This window comes from Haliotis cracherodii, unplaced genomic scaffold (genome assembly GCF_022045235.1).
Source record: "Haliotis cracherodii isolate W230 unplaced genomic scaffold, xgHalCrac1.p SCAF_10, whole genome shotgun sequence".
NCBI lineage: Eukaryota > Metazoa > Mollusca > Gastropoda > Lepetellida > Haliotidae > Haliotis > Haliotis cracherodii.
Genome location: NW_027266265.1, coordinates 26,901,407 through 26,922,960, shown reverse-complemented (window position 1 = coordinate 26,922,960; position 21,554 = coordinate 26,901,407). Strand labels below are relative to the sequence as shown.

Below are 21,554 nucleotides of genomic sequence, written 5' to 3'. Positions count from 1 at the left end.
ATCAGACTTGCACCAGTGTACCTCCAGTGATATATTTCCAATGTTTGCAGGTTCCGTTTGTTAGGTTTGAACATTTCACATTTTGGGTCCAGTCCTCAGAAATGATTTTTGTTTCTTTTGTTCAGAGATCATATACCGATCGATATATTGTCCCCTGTTTTGTTTAACGCTGTATTATCAATTTTCCAAACATATAACGTGTCTGCACATAATCGAGTCATGATCAGACGATCCGGTGATTGCCATTGTACTACCACTCTGCTGTGCAGTATTGATTTGTAAACCTAGTAAAGTTTGTAATACAATTGTTAATTGTATACCATTTCTTGGTTTCACACTAAGTTCTTTTACGTACAGATTTCTGGGTTGACATATTGTTTCAATTTGGGAATCGACACGTAACAGAGTACAGTGACAATGTAGCCTTATTTGCCTGTGTTAGACAACTCTGCGCTGTTGACCATGACAGAGTTGGAGTACAACAAACACCCAGATATCCACTCTACCCTGCTCATGTTAATCCCTATTATGAATTATAATTGTTGTTATTGTTAATACTTCATCCACCATATATACTTCTGTACCATGCTCATTATTCAGTCTTGCTTGACGACGGTATACGGATCTACACCGAAACGTCGTAATCACAGACGTTATCCGTAATGTTTTGTCTACTTTGTCATCCGCCAACGTCTAAGAAATGCCTATCAAACAATTTAACCAGACATCTGAAGGGGTTTAATTACATCAATCTCCTTTTCCCTATATATATAACGTCAACGCCAGAGAATAACAAGTCTGGATTTTCCGAAAAAACACAGATTCCACTGGCCGTAAAAGGATAAATAGCGGTAATAATGATATAAATGTATGACAGACAATCTGTGATGTTCTGTACCACTTTTCATAATGACGAAGTCGACCCCCTCTGCGAAAAACCCTTATTGTGTGCTTCTTTAATCCCCGACTTATCACAAAACTGTTCAAGTTAAATTCTTGAAAAGAATAATTATGCTTTAGACTGTTGAAAAAAATTACCTGCCGCAAAAATTACATTGTTGCAACGTATTTTTCTTCTATATTATATATAATCTGATTATACCTGATTTTGAAGCTATTGCTCAAACATATCTAATCTCGATACAACATCCCATTCCATCCCAACGCCAGAATATGAAATGGTCGGTCCCTAACTGTCCAATGGAAATGGGAAATATTATTGGGTTAAATACAATCCTGACAGGTGCCAATGCTGCACTTAAAATACTCAGTTAACCCTTGGCTCTCTTATCAAGTTTATTGGTGTTGTGTATCCAAATGCATATACAAACGAATGGGCCATCACACTAGAGGAAGGCAGACTTGGTTTCACAAAACATACACATATTCATGTATTTATCATTATCAACATATACAAATAGGTAATACTAAATATGTAAAATTTTAATGTCTTTGATCTTTGGCATTCAGTAAATTTGAACAGAGGTCACGAATCCACTTTTGGTCTTCAGACGATTGAGGTTCTCCGTCTTCTATTCGTCTGTACTCAATGCATTTAAATGTGTTCAACCAGCTAGGCACACATGCAAAATCCTCAGCAACAATCACAATGTTACGCAGGCAAATGTTATTGGTGTTATCTCTTGCCAAGTTCATTGCAATTTCACAGTAGAGAGACAATGTGTGAGACCGAGTCTCCTTGATGTAAATGATGAGGGTGCGACTGTTTTCCATGATGGAGGTAATTCCTGATATCTCCAGCGACCCTGCGGCTACAGCATCGTCATTTCTAGTAGCACGTAGTCCCAAATGTTCCAGACAACTCTTCAATTGTTCTGTGTCTGAACAATCACTTTCAAAGTCGTCTAGAATCATGACATCAAAACATTCTTGGCCCAAACAGACTGGATAAGCAGTCTTAAAACTATTTTGAAAACATTCTTTGAACGATTCTGGTTGATTATGCTCTAGAAAGTACAGACCACATTTTAGGAACACATTTACGCAAAATTCCCTCCTTGTTGAAATATCAGTGTTCAAGTAAGTGCTCTGTAGGACATAAACAGTTGGAAGAACATTCTCAAAATCGTGCAGATTAAGGTAATTTGTGATAATACCTTCCAGCGCCTCTATGTTACATTCATGACCAGGGTATAGTGTCATCATCTTGCTATACATGTCCAATGAAGACCTATGCTTGCGCATCAATCCTCGAAGCCTTGCTACTTCCTTCATACTGTCAATGTTCTCTGAATCATCAACCCAGTCAGAGAGAAGTAGTTCCTCCAGTGTTGGTAGAGACTGCCATGATTCAAATACATTTGAACATTGCATACCTGGCACCTCAATCACAGCTTTTGCAGCTTCTTCGATCGCCTTCGTCAACATTCGTCGACATTCTGTCTTAAAACGGTTCATGTCCTGCTCTGAATGTGCATGATCCTCGCTCATTTCACGATAGCACAGGCCAAGTTGTTCATAGGCATTAGCCTTTTCGAAAGGTAAAGCATAAGGTTGGTCTTTTTGTATCAGTTTCCTGAACTGTTGCATTGCATCCTGTGTTCTTCCCCTCATCATGTTCAGCATACCTAGTTCATACACAGCTTTTGTATTGCTTCCATTTGATATCTGGATTGATAGATGGATGTGGTGTAGTGCCTGATCCATAGCATCTTCCATACTGCTATCATGTGTATCTGTACCTGGAGTTTCATCCTGCTTGTTACCTCTAACATTGGATGATATTGGTGGCCTTTCACCATCTATCATAAGTTTGCACCATTCATTCGAGTTTTTTGGCTCAATCTTTGCCTTGTATAACATAGCTAACTGATAGTGAGCAAATGTAGAACTCTTCTTCTTGTGTATGGCCTTTGTCAGGAGATCTAGTGCAAGTCCATACTCTCCAATTTTGCGGAAATATTGTCCAGCCCTCTCCAGGACAAACCAATTATTAGCCACTTCATAGGCCTTTTTATAACAGTTACGTATACTCATTACTCGTTTAATATGGAGACGTGACACAACTTCCTTATTCATTGGATACTCACAGTCATCTAACATCTTGTACAGTTCTCCAAGTTGAATGTAGGACTTCCCAACTAAATCAGATACCTTGCAGTTGTGTACAACCTTCACCATGAGGTTGATTGCAGAAGTGATACTGTGACCAATGTCCTGCACAGGGTTTACTGCGAATATGTACTGCGCCAGGCATCTTCTATATGTAAGTGCAAGGCCGAAGGTCAATAAATAGTCTTCGGGATGTCGTTGAATTACATCCTCAAACAAATCAATTGCTCGATGATAAAACTTAGGGCCCATCCTTGTGTAGCTGTATGCTCTCTCCCCGAGTGCCGAATCATAAAGTGCTCCAAAACTACTTGATCTTTTTAATCTTTCCAGTTTCTCAAAAATGACATCAGCATCCATTCCATATCCTAACCTCGATTTGATATACACTCTGTTGGCTAATGTTACAACATTATTCGGATCCTTGTCTAGGGCGCGTTGATTCATCTCCAATGCTTCCTCTGTGTCACCTAACTTAAACAGGAGAAGTGTTAGGAAAATTTCATTTCTGATTTCCTCAAACCTCGAGTCAAACGTTTCTCTTGGGCAGTTCTCGATAGCAGCTCTGCATCTTCGTTGACGGAGTGATACGAACTCCTCCAGCTGGAAGCTGTTTGGGAAATCCTTTAGTCGATCTTCATCCATCTTATCCTTGTATATTCTTCGACCTTTAACAAACAAAAAATTAGCCATTAAGCGACATAGATATACCTCACCTATAGTATTATTGTTGTGTATGATAGCACCTACCTACAGAAGGAAACTCGTTCACTGAGAAGGAAATTGGCAAAAAGGCATGTAAGATACAAAATGACAGCAGTCATATACTTCATTCCGAATATCAGTTTCTATCTTCTGGCCGCCGACTGCGCATGTCGATGCTGAAACAAACAGGGCCCGGGAATCATTCATACCAGCTAGTTTTAGTCTTTTAAATGTTTATCTGTTTGATACTGTTTAACAGTTCGCTGTACACAAATCTTATCCCGTCATTATCCCTTTTATTAAAGTTTACTCTTGCTGTGATATAAATACAAATATTTTAAAATACCATTCCTTGTCGCCACTGTGATCGTGTTCAATTTTCTACATGTTTTTACTCGTGGTTATATTAGTAAGTGTCCTTTTTTCTTATGTACATATTTTAATATCATATATTTTCTTTTTCATATTATATTGCCAATCAACTGTACAATATAAATTTCCCTTCGGATAACAAAATCTTATCTTATCTTATCTTACTTGACGTGCCATTTCATTTATGCATACATTTAAGTCCTTAATAGCAAGTTGGTTCATACTCTAGAACATTAACTGATAGTTATTGAAAGATTCCTTCCCAAACTGGTGATGACATCTCAAAATGTTTCATATGCAATCAGGAAACAAATCTAAATATACTATACACTGTTATTTAGTCTCCAGCTATATCACATTTTTCAGTGTGTTATATTCTGTTATGACAAATACCGCTCACTTCGTTCCGAGTCTAGTCTGAACGACACGACGCTAAAAATAGCCATCCAATCAGATTACTCTGTACTTTCAGGGGCGATATCAGCACTCGCCTCACCTTGTTTCATGATGTTTCTGACTTCTCTCCCCTGCTTTCATACTTACGAAAACAACCTATGAGGCAAATCATATGCCTGGCATCCTGGATGTTACACAGCGACAACGACCTATTCAGCATCATTATGTAAAAGCTGACAATATAATTAACCATGGATTTGGCTATTTCCGACAAGCCTGAAGCGCCTCCCTTTGGCAGCTTGAATAAACCATGCTGATACAGAATCAACACATCAAATATTTTCGCCTCAAAGCTTATGGGGAAAATAAAAACCATTTTGTTAGAACTATTTACGTCTACAATTTACCCTTCAGATTAAACATCGAAACTATTCTTACGGATTCACAGAGACGAAACTAGCACAATGCGCGATCTTCACGCTGCAGGTGGGGAATTCCTGTTGTATTAGCTACACTATTTCCTGACTGGTAACACACTGGCCAGCATATAATATCCAGTTAAGAATTCAGCTTCCCACCTATTAATACACATTTAGTTAAACGACATGTCAACAACCATAAAATACTAGTCCCTCCATAAAATACTAGCCCCTCAGTTGGGTCGTCAAATCGTAAGGGTATGGTATTATATCTGACTTCCGAAAACATTCTGTACACTGTACATACCGACCTTATTTGGAAGGTTATCCGTTTAAACGCAGATCAGTGTAAATCAGGAGGTAAAACAGTTCCGATCTGTGTGGTAACTGTATCGCCCAGAGTCCCTTTTTGTATAGAAACGCCTCTGAAATATGATAGCCACACCGCTTCCTGTGAGATAAAACAATCAACATACTCGCCACTTCCCGTGTTGTTCCGATTTCTTCCGGAATTATACGAGAATATACATTAACATATTTCGAGCCTGCATAGCATTAGTGTTACGCAATTCATTATTGTACGCGATATTCGCTTATCGCTATTGTTGATGTCAGTTTTCAAATACATGTACTGTGTCACCGAGCTAGACGACGTGACAATAATAAACTGTTCCTATTGATAAGGTCCAGACGGTTTGTATAGCTGATGTCACTGGCACACAGGTATTAGGGACCGAGATTTTAAGTGTATTTAGCAAGTGTGAGTGAAATATAGGGCTATACCGCAATGAACTGAATATGTTCTCGGTCACAGTGATCTTTGTATGTGTCATCATTGAACAATAGGTAACAATGGCCTCAAGGTTTGCCATTCTTGACCAATAGGTCACAGTGACCATTGTATGTGTCATCCTTGAACAATGGGTCACTGTGACCTCAGTGTTAGCAATTTAGGTCACGGTGAACACAGGGTTTCCCATCCTTGAACAATCGATAACGATTACCCCAGTGTTTGCCATCCTTGAATAATAGGCCAAGGTGTCCTCACTGTTTTCCATCCTTGAACAATAGGTAAAGATGACCTCAGTGTTTGCCATCCTTGATCACAAGGTCACGGTGACCCCAGTGTTTACCATTTAGGTCACGGTGAGCTCAGTGTTTGCCATCCTTGAACAACAGGTCATGGTGACCTCTGTAAGTATCAGGTGATTCGGTCGCCAGACAATCGAATTATGTTGACTTACGATTGTTTATTCATGATAAATGTTGGAATACAATACGGATAAGAAGTTGATCTTCTCTGATTCAACAGTATATGGTTTATTTGATTTAATGGTATACAGAACTGTTATGACTGAATTATTTTTTAATATAATTTACAAATATATCCATGTAGGTGGATCGTATAAGAGAAAACAACTTGATATTCATAATATTTCAAATACACTTCTAACATTATCATTTTTATGGTAGTTAAAATAAATGTGTTGACCTACCCGCCAACAGCATCATGTTTCTTCACACGCTGTTCCATTCATACTGTATGAAATCGGCGAAAATGTGTGTGAGAAACAAGACACGTTGTTGAACTAATTTTCACATGCAATATACATCGGCGTCTCTGCATTACAAACATCTAGTCATGCATAGATACTTTTTTCTTCCAGATGTGAATGTGACAACCGCGTGTTGGTTCTTGAAAGACATAGAGTCACAATACTTCTGTGTTTCCCCTACAACTAAATTTCACGTGTGACGCTGTATTTGGGAAAACGTACCCCCATATACCGTTTTTCATGAGCTAATGAATTAAATTACCTAAGATGTTTAAACACATGACGTTTCAGCAACTATTCACTTCTGACTACAATAGCATATGCCTGTATATTACATCTTCCCGAGGCAAGAGAGTTGGAAACTGGACTTTTTTAGTCAGTTAACTCCCTTGCCTTGGGAAGATGGTATATTATGGCTGTACAAATACCTCTGAAACATCCTCTCCGATGGAGGTGAGTATTTATTTTTTTAATGTTTTTGTTTTTTTTGCATTTGTTTTAGCCCTTGTCAGCAATAATCTATTAATCTAAAAATAATATTTTTTTCTGATAAAACGAAAGACACAGAGTAAAAAACTACACTACTGATGTACGGAAAATAACAAATTGGAGATCAAAGACTTCCGAATCAATCCCATAACTCCAGAAGGAAGATTGCATTTTTATTTCAGCATTTATTAACAAAGACAAAAAGAGTCGCCAACTGTTATCTTACGACGACTAACACACAGAGCCTACATAAATACTTGTATTAAAAAATGGAAAGTACAAAGCAAAAACAGCAGCACATAATTGTACCAAAAGTAATAGAGAATTGATGTCTGGAATGACTAATTTCCTCCATGGTTGTCAGTGTGTATATTATAATGTGTCATGTGATATCAAGGCTGACGGATCTGATCGAATGGCTAGCAAAAATAGCTGACAGATCCAATCCTCGTCTTAGACGGATCCGTCAGCTAGCAAGTGCCCGACATTGACCTGAAGGAGCCAACCCTCGTCTTAGACGGATCTGTCAGCTAGCAAGTTCCCGACATTGACCCGAAGGAGCCAACCCTCGTCTTAGATTGATCTGTCATCTAGCAAGTGCCCGGCATTGAGCTGAAGGAGCCAACCCTCGTCTTAGACGGATCTGTCAGCTAGCAAGTGCCCGACAATGAGCTGAAGGAGCCAACCCTCGTCTTAGACGGATCTGTCAGCTAGCAAGTACCCGACATTGGGCAGAAGGAGCCAACCCTCGTCTTAGACGCATCTGTCAGCTAGCAAGTACCCGATATATATCTGACCTATCCGACACTTTCTGCTAGCAAGTCCCGTTAAAAAGGGGACAGATCCGAACCTTAAGAATAGCCAGATCTTTCCTCCTACAGGTTACCATTCCTCACTGGGTGTATCATATGGGGGAAAAAGAAGAAAATATGCATATGATATAATCGTATGCACAGCGTCTTTTGGCGCCAAGTGTAAATTAACAAATCGAATTACCATCATGGATATTTTCAACAAAAGATAATGTCTCGACTGAACTTGATCCATGCACTCCGTTTGCACGAAACATATACAAAATGGGCGTTACTTAATGAAACAAGTCAACAGTCAGCTATTCATGCATGTGAGAAACTGGAAAAAAACCTCCCTAAGCGTTTCGTAGAATAGCCAACATAATTGAAAACCACAACCATAACTAATCAATGGCACATAATAAATAGTAAAAGCCACATCCAGGGTACATGCTTAAAACAAAACAGATGTCAAAAGTTCTATTTGGAAGTAAGGAAAGCTTTGCTATGGAACTACATCCTGCACCGTGGTATTCATGTACATAAGTCGATAAACATTTATTTTTCTTAAATATAAAGAGGTCATTACTGATTTTGACATTAACATATTTATCATAAAAATGTATAGTCTTTCAACAAGAAAACAACGTTATCCCTAACCCCCGCCATGGGACATAGTAGAATTTTGTTTGTTCATATAGTGGTGAATTTTCCTGGAGATAAAAAATATGCAGCATCAATGTTTAACCCAAGTCTTGAAAAGTTGACAGAACATTTTTGTAAATGGCCTAATTGCACACACTAAACAAATTATTAAACCGACTGCATAGAAGTAGGCGAGTTCGTGTGCCACTTATAAATTGTTTTTTTTGGTGGTTTTCCCTCACCATATACCTTGTACAAGCTCCTTTGTCATGGTGGTATACATCTCGATATAGGTTATTATGGTAACGATTCTCAGACAACCCTGCGAAGATTTTTTTATAGAAAATCCAGAATAACATGGCAATTTCAGTTCTCTGTTAATATGGGTATACAGTTTCATGGATGATATATGAAACAGATGGATATATGATCCAGATGTATCTGGTTTCTAAGTTACGCTGAGGTAATGAAAGCAACACAAACATCAAAAGGCACACGTTCAGCATGTGTTTGATACATATGTAAACTTTCAATTTTCGCAAAAGTGAGCTTGATTTTACGCCTTTGGCGATTCATTGTTTGTGCCATGTTCATACATTTTCAACATGGTCTAAGTTCATCTGTCAATATTGTGGGAGTGTTTTTACCTTCACTTTCTTTGGATCAACTTGCTACCATTATGTCTAGAATACTGCCAAGGACGAACATAAACAGTTATTCAGAAACATTTCACTAATCAATCCATTCAAATGAACTGTATTCCATTTCCAGCATGGCCATGAAACATTCCAGAAGATCTTCCTTTCTGTTTCGTCCAGACAACATCACAACTTGTCGACCAGCTAAGGGGGAAGGTAGTTTACGGACAGCCGTACAAACAGGAACAATGATCTTTGGTTTACCGTCTTTTGTTGTCAGACTGGCAGCGTATTTCATGAACGCTTTTAGTTTCTTTGTGTCTTTGCTTCCTAGCACAAACAGCAAACAACTGCTGTTTTTCATGATGTTTCTTTGTGCGGCTATCTCCAATGTTCCTTTCCCGACCTCGTCTTTATTGCGTGTGATAAAGAGCCCACATGTATTCTTCAACCATGAGCAGATGGCTGCTGCCTCAGGTTCAGTCTGGTCCGGGTCATCCAAAACATACGCATCCCATATCCGTATTGCTTCGCCAGGTGGTAGTCTGTGCTTGTATGCAAAGGCACTCTGGAAACAGGACCTGGTGATGTTAGTGTTAATTTCCGTTTCTTCAGAATGTAGAAGATGTTTCACAATCCCAAGGTATACTTGATACACTAGGTCCTGATTTGCCATCTTCTGCCCTTCTTGTGTGCACATCAGTAATCTTATCGATATGAGAGCAGTTTGGAATTCCCTTTGCTGCATGTTTTGTTCAATGATTCTGCAAAGAAACGAGAGATTTTCGTGGTTACTGTGATGAAGCTGTAGGAAGGAATCCCTGTTTCTTTGAACCATATCACACAGTCGTGCAATGTCCCTAGTTGAATGCCCAGCTTCATGATCACTTGTTAGAAGCTGCTTCAGAGCGGGAACGGCTTTAGAAAATGTGATGTCATCAGCTTCCATGGTGGGAGTGGAAGCCACAAGTATTGCTGACATTTCTATGGAACTCAGCATCATCAGCTTGCTTTCCTCTCGATAAGCCCGCTGCTGTATCTCACTGTATTGGCTGTTTTCACTCATTTCAAGCAGACAGAATCCAATCTGTTCAAAGCATAATGTTTTATAGAAGAGTGTTCTACTTGGATCAGAGATAACAAGCTTGAACTGCTCCACTGCAGCTTCACTCTGACCAAGTCGCCTGTATAGCAATCCCAAGGTAAAGATAGCATTTGCGTCACTTTGTTTACTCATAGCAATTGATTGTTGCAGGTACCCTTTGGCCTCATCCAGTAGGGGATGGCCAGCGGTGTATGTTTGTACTGTTTCGGGGGAATAAAAGATTTTAGAAGCATTGTCTCGATGGCTGTCATGTTCAAGGCGTTTCCTCCGAGACGACTCTTCCTCGCGTGGCTTTTCTGCGAAAAAAGATCTATATTGCCATTTTGGGATGCTTTGGGTTCCCCTTTCACGTTCATAATCCTGTTCTTTGTGGGTTGGTGTCATTTTGATCAAAATCTTTGCCAAGGTGTCACATATCATTGTAGTTGGTCGAATGTCATAAGCTCTGGATAGAAGTGTATGACACTCCCGTAGCTTAGTGATATAATTACAGTTGGATCTGGCATGAAGCAAACACTTTCCACATGTGCTTAGGACAAACTCGTCTCTTTGCGTCTCCTCAAACCCTAAGGCTGTATCAAAACATTGCTCTGCAGTCACTGATATACCGTGCGTTTTCAGTGACCCAACAATTTGATTTGTTAAGGGATAGGCTGGATTCTGAAATGAAAGATACAATTGGCCTAGTTCTACCCACGCCTTTACAAGGAGACGTTGTGTTTTGCATCTGCGAATGATGTCAGATAAATATTCGACAGCTTTTTCACAGAAATGTTGAACTCTAGCTTGGGTCATGTTCTTCACATTCTGAGGTGCGCCCAGGCATCTTCTGTATGTCAGTGCACATCCGAACTTCCAAAGGTAATTGTTAGGTTCCATGTTGATGCACTCTTCATACAGATCAGTTGCTTTGACATACAGAAACGGCGCAATTCTAGCCATGCAGTAAGCCTGCTCAGCTTTAGCAGAAACCAGCAAATGTGGGTAATCTTCTCGGCCCTTCATTTCACGTAACTTTCTCATCCCTGCCTCTACATCGTCTTCAATTTTAGAAACCGTTTTCATAAAGACATAATTGATAAGAGCAGTTAAATTCGATGGATAATCTGTTCTAATTCTAGAATTGATTTCAAAAGCATCATCTTCCCTACCCAATCGGAAATACAAAAGTGAGATGAAATTGTCCTTTTTCAGAACTTCTTCCTCATAACCACAAGGTTTGGCGTCTTCTGTCTCAAGAGTTTGAAGCTTATCTTCACATTTTCTTTGTGTCAGATACAACATGTGGTCCACCTGAAGGGAATGTGGGTAAGGTTCAAGACGACTTTTCAGTCTCTGCAGACAGGGGTCATCATCAACGTCCATCATCAACATCACGTGCAAAACCTGGCACATAAAAAACAACAACATTCAGATAGTGAAACTGCCAGGAAACAAGCACTCACCAGGGTCGAACTGTGACCATATCGCTGACCACCACCCATCATTCCTATTTTCAATCTCACTGTATCCAATGCAACACTCTTCTATTTCATCTTTGCTCTGACCACGTCTCATTCTGGTCATCGCTATCTCTTTTGTCTCACCACAACAATCTTCCAAGAGAAGCCGTGGGGTCACATACTCTGTTACTGATAATCTTTCAATACTGCCGATGGTCACATAGTGCACCTTTTTCTTATCAATATTGTAATTCACTTTCTCAGAACATATTTACTATCAGAACGTATTTATTCTAAGAAATTTCACTTTCACATTAAGCTATTGCCAAAAAATTAAACTCCAAATCTCCTCCACTATTTTGCCAATTCTTATAGGCTGCTGGTTGCTATATGGCTGAAATATTCCCGATGCAACACTGTGTTCACCCATTCTATCACCTCGCTCCTTTATGACAATACACCATCACAGTGTTCACCCATTCTACCACCTCACTCATTTATGGTCATATACCATCACATCGTTCACCCATTCTATCACCTCGCTCCTTTATAGCCATACACCATCACAGTGTTCACCCATTCTACCACCTCACTCATTTATGGTCATACACCATCACAGTGTTCACCCATTCTATCACCTCGCTCCTTTATGACCATACAACATCACAGTGTTCACCCATTCTATCACCTCGCTCCTTTATGACCATACACCATCACAGTGTTCACCCATTCTATCACCTCGCTCCTTTATGGTCATACACCATCACAGTGTTCACCCATTCTATCACCTCGCTCCTTTATGACCATACACCATCTCAGTGTTCACCCATTCTACCATCTCGCTCCTTTATGGTCATACACCATCACAGTGTTCACCCATTCTATCACCTCGCTCCTTTATGACCATACACCATCACAGTGTTCACCCATTCTATCACCTCGCTCCTTTATGACCATACACCATCACAGTGTTCACCCATTCTATCACCTCGCTCCTTTATGGTCATACACCATCACAGTGTTCACCCATTCTATCACCTCGCTCCTTTATGACCATACACCATCTCAGTGTTCACCCATTCTACCATCTCGCTCCTTTATGGTCATACACCATCACAGTGTTCACCCATTCTACCATCTCGCTCCTTTATGGTCATACACCATCACAGTGTTCACCCATTCTACCATCTCGCTCCTTTATGACAAAACACAATCACAGTGTTCACCCATTCTACCACCTCGCTCCTGTATGACCATACACCATCACAGTGTTCACCCATTCTACCATCTCGCTCCTTTATGACAATACACCATCACAGTGCTCACCCATTCTATCATCTCGCTCATTTATGGTCATACACCATCACAGTGTTCACCCGTTCTACCACCTCACTCATTTATGGTCATACACCATCTCAGTGTTCACCCATTCTACCATCTCGCTCCTTTATTGTCATATACCATCACAGTGTTCACCCATTCTACCATCTCGCTCCTTTATGGTCATATACCATCACAGTGTTCACCCATTCTACCATCTCGCTCCTTTATGGTCATACACCATCACAGTGTTCACCCATTCTATCACCTCGCTCCTTTATGACCATACACCATCACAGTGTTCACCCATTCTATCACCTCGCTCCTTTATGACCATACACCATCACAGTGTTCACCCATTCTATCACCTCGCTCCTTTATGGTCATACACCATCACAGTGTTCACCCATTCTATCACCTCGCTCCTTTATGGTCATACACCATCACAGTGTTCACCCATTCTATCACCTCGCTCCTTTATGGTCATACACCATCACAGTGTTCACCCATTCTACCATCTCGCTCCTTCATGGTCATACACCATCACAGTGTTCACCCATTCTATCACCTCGCTCCTTTATGACCATACAACATCACAGTGTTCACCCATCTTATCACCTCGCTCCTTTATGACCATACACCATCACAGTGTTCACCCATTCTACCACCTCGCTCCTTTATGACCATACACCATCTCAGTGTTCACCCATTCTACCACCTCGCTCATTTATGGGCATACACCATCACAGGGTTCACTCATTGTACCACCTCGCTCGTTTATGGTCATACACCATCACAGTGTTCACCCATTCTACCATCTCGCTCATTTATGACCATACACCATCATAGTGTTCACCCATTCTACCACCTTGCTCCTTTAAGGCCAGGGGTCACGGGTGGCCCAGTCGTCTAAGGCGCCGCGATTCGCTGTGCAGAGTTGCGTCCCTTGGGCACGCCAGAAACCTATGATTGTGGGTTCGAATCCCGGTTCGCCCCGATTATGTTTCTAGGTTAGTCAGCACCATACCCGTGCACGTGGGTTTCACCAAAGTGGTAAACGTCTGAGATCTGCATCACTTCGGGCTTTCCTCCCACATTAAGCTGACACGCTGCGATATAACTGGAATATTGTTAAAAGCGGCGTTAAACCCAACTCACTCACTCACCTTTATGGCCAAACATCCCTGTTTACTAATGAAGTTAGTAAAACTCACTTGGCTTTTTCTCAATGTTATCAGTCATTGTACAAAATACAAGACACAATACAGACAGGAGCAAGTATACATACGACAGGAACGTAAATTCTGCTTTCACAAGTTATGGCTATGACACATTACCTTCACTGGTTAACACTACTCACCCAGATAAGAAATGTTTACAATTGTCAATTCCTATGACATTTCGACCCCATCTCGTAATGGTTCCCACCCACATCACCTAATATACAGATCCCCTATTGTTGTATGACAATGTATTTTATTGTTGAAAAATGATTGTAACTGTGTTACATTGTTTCTGCTGGGATTCGGTAGACGCTCTTGGCATTGTGTTTGGACAGCGATCAGTCCTCATGAAGTTGTTATATTTAGATGCTAGTGTGTTGTGTAAACTTCCGGTCTGGTATACCACGGACGGTGTTAATATGTTATGGAAACTATCTTAATGTGTTCTATAGTGAGGGCACGGTGTAGAAATTTCCAGTTGCTTGTTAGGCTGTATCTATAGTGGGAGAAGAGCCTGTTAAGAGGTCTCTCACTCATTTCGTCTCTCACGCTTTTCATCGCTTCGAACAAGCTTTCATGTGAGGATCGCTCATCATCCCTGATTCCCTACCCAATCTATCACGGAAGCTTGACCACTGTCGCCGCTGGGTGTATATATATTATTAGCACTGACTTTTACTATCAACACTGTATGGTTGTTTTTGATACTGACCACTGCCATCATATTATATACTGCCTTTGAATATTGTACCCCCACTCTATTGTGTACTCCTATTGCTGTGCAGTAATTTGTACTTATTTGTAAACCTAGTTAATTTTGTAATACATTTGTTGATTGAAAACCACTTGTTGGTTGTTTGTTGGCTTCACACTAATTTTTTCTACGTACTGATTTCTGGGTTAACATATTGTTTCAATTCGTGAATCGACACATAACACTATTACCCAGATCACCTACTACGACTTGAGTGAATCAAAACCCACATCACCTAGAAACTGGCATTGATTTTCGTTGGTAGTGTCCATCATTAAGCACATATGGATGCCAGTACTGTGACTGCCTTATGCATTGTTGGTTTTTGCTTTCCTGTATATACTGGTATAATCTTGACTATATGACTTAACTGTTTATAAGATCATTGTCTATTGGAATTGTATGGTGCTCTGATCGTTTATGTTTGTTACTGGCCTCCAAATAATAATGACCTAATCTATTATAATGACATCGTACATTGATTGAGAATAAGAGTGAGTCTGTGAGTTAGGTTTAACGCCGCTTTTAACAGTATTCCAGTTATATCCCAGCGTGTCAGCTTAATGTGGGAGGAAAGCCCGAAGTGATGCAGGCCTCAGACGTTTACCACTTCGGTGAAACCCATGAGCACGGGTATGGTGCTGACAAACCTAGGAACACAATTGGGTCGAACCGGGACCCGAACCCACAATCATAGGTTTCTGGCGTGCCCAAGGGACGCAACTCTGCACAGCGAATGTAGTACATTGTTTGAGTAGTTCATTGCAAGTGTATTTAGTCTGTGGAGTCCGTTTGTATATAGGTGACAGCCAGTTGAACGTGATAGGGGTCCAAATGGACACAGAATTGGTAAAGAACGAGTACCGAGCAGTTAGTAAAGTTTTTGACTTTAGAGAAATGTACTCCCCAAGGAATTCATGACCGCATGTCACAAGTGTATGGGAAAGGTGCCTCACTATTCCACTGAATTGTTTCACAGTCATTACTTAGAAGTTGACGGATGACAAAGTACACTCACTTTATGGATAACAACTTCTTTAATACTGTAAAAAGCAACGTTTCGGTATAGATCCTTGACAACGCTTTTTACAGTTTTAAAGAAGTTGTTATCCATAAAGTGTGTGTACTTTAGCTAATCCACTGTTAAATGTTGGGCAGGCATGTTTAAGGCTGGGAGAACAAGCCTTGATGATGACCCTAGGTCTGGACGTCCATCAATGATTCAATCAAGGAGATAGAAAAAACCACCTGTATACTGTCAGATGGACATATTACCATTCCTGAACATGGGGAAGACACAGGTCTAAGCCATCGATCCATTGAAACTATAATTCATGAACATTTACAGATGAATAAGATTTCTGCTCGTTGGGTGCCAAAGTTAAATTCTGATCTTAAGGGAAAAAGAACCGACATTGCCAGAGAAAATTTAGAACCAATTGAGGAGGATTTCGTCAAACTCCCAAAGAGATTAGTAACGGGGGATGACACGTAGATCTACCACTATGACCCCGAGTCAATCCATTGAACGGCTCCATTCCACTTCTCCGGTACCAAAGAAATTCAAGTCTTCAAGATCAGTGAAGAAAGTTATGGCCACTGTATTCTGGGATGCAAAGAGTGTGATCCTTGTTAATTACTTAGAAAGTCGAGAGACGATTATCAGTGCCTACTATGCTGATTTGCTTCATCGCCTGAAAGATTCTATAACAGAAAAGCGGCGAGGAATACTGACTGCCGGAGTTCTACTACTTGACAATGCCTCGTCTCACACCTCTCGGCTTGCAAAATCTGCTGTGCGACAATGTGGGTTCGAAGAGCTTCCAATCCCTCCAAACTCACCTGGCCTGGCACCAAGTGATTTCCACCTGTTTCCTGAACTGAAATAACACCTTCGTACAAAGCGCTAAGACGACAACGACGACCTCAAAGCTGCCGTGAATGGGTTTCTCAGGCAGGAATTGAAAAGCTTCACCATCGATATGAGAAGTGTATTGAAAAGCAGGGAGATTATGTTGAAGAATGAAATTAAAAACCCTTTCACAATTGTTGGTTTTGTTTGTTAGGCTTGGAATCTTTTGGCCAGCTCTCGTACCATTTAAACCGTCGACGAGCGTATTATCACGACTGGACTCACGAGGTACTGCCTTACATCTATGATGTCGATGTGTTTAAGTCCAGATTGTAGGAGAGTGCAAGGGAAGAGACAACTTCGATCAACAAAATCTACGATGACGAACTGCATATACTGAGAAACAATTCCGACATTATCCCAAATCTGGCTCTTCAGCATTTCCCTATTTTTGACACGACTTATGACTTAAGAATCTACCGAAGCTACCCAAGACACGAGCATCCATCCAAGAGTAGAAAATAACTGATGCTGGTGAAAACGTCGTCATGGACGATCACGGAGACAGCGACAAACTTCTCGTCTTCACAACACGAGGAAATCTGGAACATTTCTGTGAAGCTGAGACCGTATTTGCTGATGGTATTTTCTACTCCTCCCCCAAGCTGTCTTTACGTTTACACACTCCATGCTGAACACCAAGGCATCATGTATCCTCTAGCTCACTGCGCCCTACCGAATAAGACTGAAGCTTCCTACGCAACTGTCATGCAGCTAATTGAGGATGAAGCAGAACCACATCAACTTAATCTGAAACCCCTAGTATTCCAGAATGATTTTGAGAAGGCTGCTGCCAATGCTGCTATTGCACCTTTTGAAGATGTCCAGATGTGTGGCATCTTAACAAGGCAAGGGAGTTAACTGACTAAAAAAGTGCAGTTTCCACCCTTGCCGAACTAGGCAGGTATCATGGAGTTACATTTTGGCTGGACTAACGAGTCTATGCATAGTCAAATCAAAATAGTGCATCGAAATCCAAATCCGTTTCGTAAACTGTCCTGCAGATTTCGGTCGATTGCAGGATTTGCATGTGCACCCCCAACTCGTTGTCAACATATATTTTCCAAATCTTTTCATGTTTTTAATCAAGGTGCTCACGCATTGCGCGATGTAAGACCCGTTTGATCACAACATAGACTTTGATTATCGATCAGATCGTCTTGACTGGGCGCCACTGTTTTGTTTCAAGCAAATGCGAGTGATACGAGAGGTGGAATCTGATTGGTCTAAAGGAGAGGCTCAGAAGGGACTCTGGTGGCGCTACGATAGAGCCCAGGAATTCCAGCCTAGTTCGGCAAGGGTGGAAACTGGACTTTTAAAGTCAGTTAACTCTCTTGCCTCGGGAATATGGATGTGTGGCTGCTTTTTTCCATTGTATCCAACGTGTGTTTGAACATTTTGAGAGCTGTGTCTCTCTAATATTTCGTGTCACACGACTGAATATGGAAAGTGATGTCATCCTACTATTTACATATATCTTGCCTATTTATAATGATATGGACTCTGACGGTATATCTCAACTTGAACTGAGTGAGTATGGTTTTACGCCGCTTTTAGCAATATTCCAGCAATATGACGGCGGGGGACACCAGAAATGGGCTTCACACATTGTACCCATGTCGGGAATCGAACCCGGGTCTTCGGCGTGACGAGCGAACGCTTTAACCACCAGGCTACCCGACCGCCCCTCTCAACTTGAAGATTACTTTCATACAGTGAGGTCAGAATAATTATAATCATGAACATTCTTTCTTAGGGGGTGATTTGAACTCAAAGGGGAAATGTTTCTTGACTATATTCCTGATGATACAGTTGAAGACATACATGCTATCGATGACTATCCTTGCGATATGTTTGATATGCCCAGAATGTCAAGGGATAATTTAACACATAGTAACTGTGGCATTATGTCAGTCTAACTTTGTCGTACCTTTGGTATACATACTCTCAATGTTAGATGTGGCTGCTGAATTGTGAAAAGCTTCATGACATCTTACTGTACCTTATCTTACGCACCTCTTTAATCACATTTTTTATATTGGTAGATTTCCTGTCTTCAAATCTGGCTGTTAAACTGATCTCAACAACTATTTCTCTGATGGACTCAACCTGAAAAGTATTTTCGTATATTTTTAACGGCCGTCTACAGAGATGGTGTGAGAATTATGATATCATTAATGAACAACAAGCTGGTTTTAGGGCTTATTACTCCATTACAGGCCATAGTTCAGAAATACACTTGTAAGAATAGAGGCAGATTTTACTTCCTCTTCATTGACTTTTCCAATGCATTTGACGGTGTTCTCCTGCACTCTTTGTGTGAAGTTGGGATTAAGAGAAAAGGTTGGATATAATCGCATGAATGTATAATATTTTATCTGCTTGTGATTGAACCCCTATAGGTATATCTAGGTGTTGTACCTGTAACATTGACACCGTCAAATGTGTGTTTTAATTCCACAAATATGCGTGTAGCTTTATGGACAGAGAGGGGTGTCAAGGAATTACTATTACCTCTCCTATTAATGATTTGTTCTCCCTCGTGTCTGCTGATGATGTTTCAGCAATGTCCGACACCTGTTCACAACTGCAGAGAAAGATAAGTGTACAAGAAGGTTTTTGTGAACATACTTGCATGAAAGTAAATCTGAATAAAACTAAGATTGTTGTGTTAAGAAATGGTGGTCCGTTAAGGTCGTATGAAAAATGGTATATGATGGTACACCAATAGTACCAATAGAGACAGTATCTTTACATAAATACCTGGGACTTGAATTCACCCTAAGTTATTCATGAGCAAAGCTCAGACCAGTCTTGTATCCCTAGCAAATAAGGCAATATTTTTAGTAACTAATAACCAAAGGAAACTTTGGTAACATTATTTAAGATCTTTGGTTGCATGATAACATCCAGTTTACGTTGTGGTTCTTAAATATGGGGCACCATATATTGTAATACTATCAAAATTGTACATATCAAATTTTGTAAATCTAGTCAAAATAATGGTCAGTGTAAGAGTGACAGTGCCCTATTTATTTATAACAGTGTATGAAAGGACACGATCAGTGTATGATTGATAGTGCTCTATTTATTTGTAACAGTGTATGTAAGGACACGCTCAGTGTATGATTGATAGTGCTCCATTTATTTGTAAAAGTGTATGAAAGGACAATTTGTAGCAGTATATGAAAGGACACGATCAGTGTATGATTGATATCGCCCCATTTATTTGTAACAATTTATGAAAAGACAATTTGTAACCGTGTATAAAAGGACACGATCAGTGTATGATTGATAGTGCCCCATTTATTTGTAACAGTGTTTGAAAGGACAATTTGTAACAGTGTATGAAAGGACAATTTGTAACAGTGTATGAAAGGACACATTATTCATGCAAACATTTAAAATAAAAGCCATCTTCTATTTATTTGTTCAGCTTTTGGTAACCTATTTATGAGTGGGATCTTCCGTACCCACATGACCTTATTACTTTAACCTATCTTATACCAGAACATTAGGTGAAGTGTATGGACACCCTCGTAATACATACAGTGTGCCGCACACCACAGGACAATGTAACTGACAATGATAACAGCGCGTCTTAGGGTTTGTTTGTTGTTATTATTAGTTACACGGTCTTGTGCGCACATAGATACCACATGAAATGGGTAATCTCGACTATTATGAGAAGTTAATACTTTCTAACTTAAACACCTAAATACACTGATTACTAATGTTATATTAGTGTTCGTTCACATCACTACCATTGAACGAAACAGAGACAGGATAACTATGTATGGCTGACGTCAAGAGCAGTGGCAACTTCGCAGACTGGTCCCTGTTTTCAAGTTACATACACAACTAAGGTTTTTAAATAGAAATCAAGAAAATTCTCACTGTGTCTGCCTTGATTAGTTGAGAGTCGATTCAATTTATTCTCAGTTGCGGCGCCAACAGAAGTATAAAGTCCACCGAAAGCGAAAGTAGATCACCTTTACCAAGAAACTGAACTATAAGCTTTTACCAAGAATTCACATTGCTATCAAATCAGAGCAGCAAACCATTTTCAACCATTGTTAATTGTGACAACAGCTGACGTATTTGACACGAGGCTACCGACTTACCGATGGTATCAGGTGTGTGTCCAGGAAGTGTGACAGGATGCGATCTGAAGAGAACAGAGCTGAGTTCCGAAAACACGCGAGAAGTACAAGTGACGTCACTGTGCCACGTGATAATAATGAATAGGCACAAGGTCACGGGTCATCCTTCTCATGGAGGTTTGAAAGGGTATTCCTTGCATGCCGCTTTAGCATAGTAACATCTATGTCACGACAGGAGACACAAAGGTGAGGTGATAATACGTTTATGTGTCTGCTTGTACTGGTCCGACCAGTCCTTATTTTAGCCCCTTGATACCGAGCACCAGGCATTGTAACAACAAGTACCATCTCTTAACGCCTTTTGGAATGACGCGGCCGGGGGTCGAGCCCGACCTTCCGCTCTTCGGGCGGACGCTCTATCCACTGGACCGTGGAGGCGGTCAGAAGCGTAAAGCACTCAGCAATATTCCAGCTATATGACGGCAGTCTGTACATAATCGAGTCTGGGCCAGACAATCCAGTGACTGTCATCATGAGCATCGATCCACGCAATTGGGATGCAATGACATGCATCAACCAGGTCAGCGAGCATGACCACCCGATCCCGTTAGT

General features: G+C 40.5%; 1 protein-coding gene across 2 annotated transcripts; it reads right to left on the bottom strand.

Moving 5' to 3' along the window:
• Nucleotides 1–1,292: 1,292 nt before the first annotated feature.
• Nucleotides 1,293–21,017, bottom strand: LOC139454217 (uncharacterized). Of its 2 annotated transcripts, none has more exons than XM_071235795.1 (2): nucleotides 20,964–21,017; nucleotides 1,293–3,740 (listed from the first exon to the last, which is right to left on the bottom strand). In XM_071235795.1, exon 2 carries the CDS (start codon nucleotides 3,715–3,717, stop codon nucleotides 1,444–1,446), a length of 2,274 nt encoding a protein of 757 aa, XP_071091896.1. In that variant the 5' UTR covers nucleotides 3,718–3,740; nucleotides 20,964–21,017; the 3' UTR covers nucleotides 1,293–1,443. The 2 variants fall into 2 exon arrangements, with proteins under 2 accessions (XP_071091896.1, XP_071091895.1); XM_071235794.1 differs by lacking the exon at nucleotides 20,964–21,017 and adding an exon at nucleotides 5,276–5,390.
• Nucleotides 21,018–21,554: the final 537 nt, after the last annotated feature.

Bases quoted from the DNA above. Each gene is read 5' to 3' on its own strand.
- LOC139454217 (XM_071235795.1), bottom strand. From the start codon at position 3,717: ATGGATGAAGATCGACTAAAGGATTTCCCAAACAGCTTCCAGCTGGAG.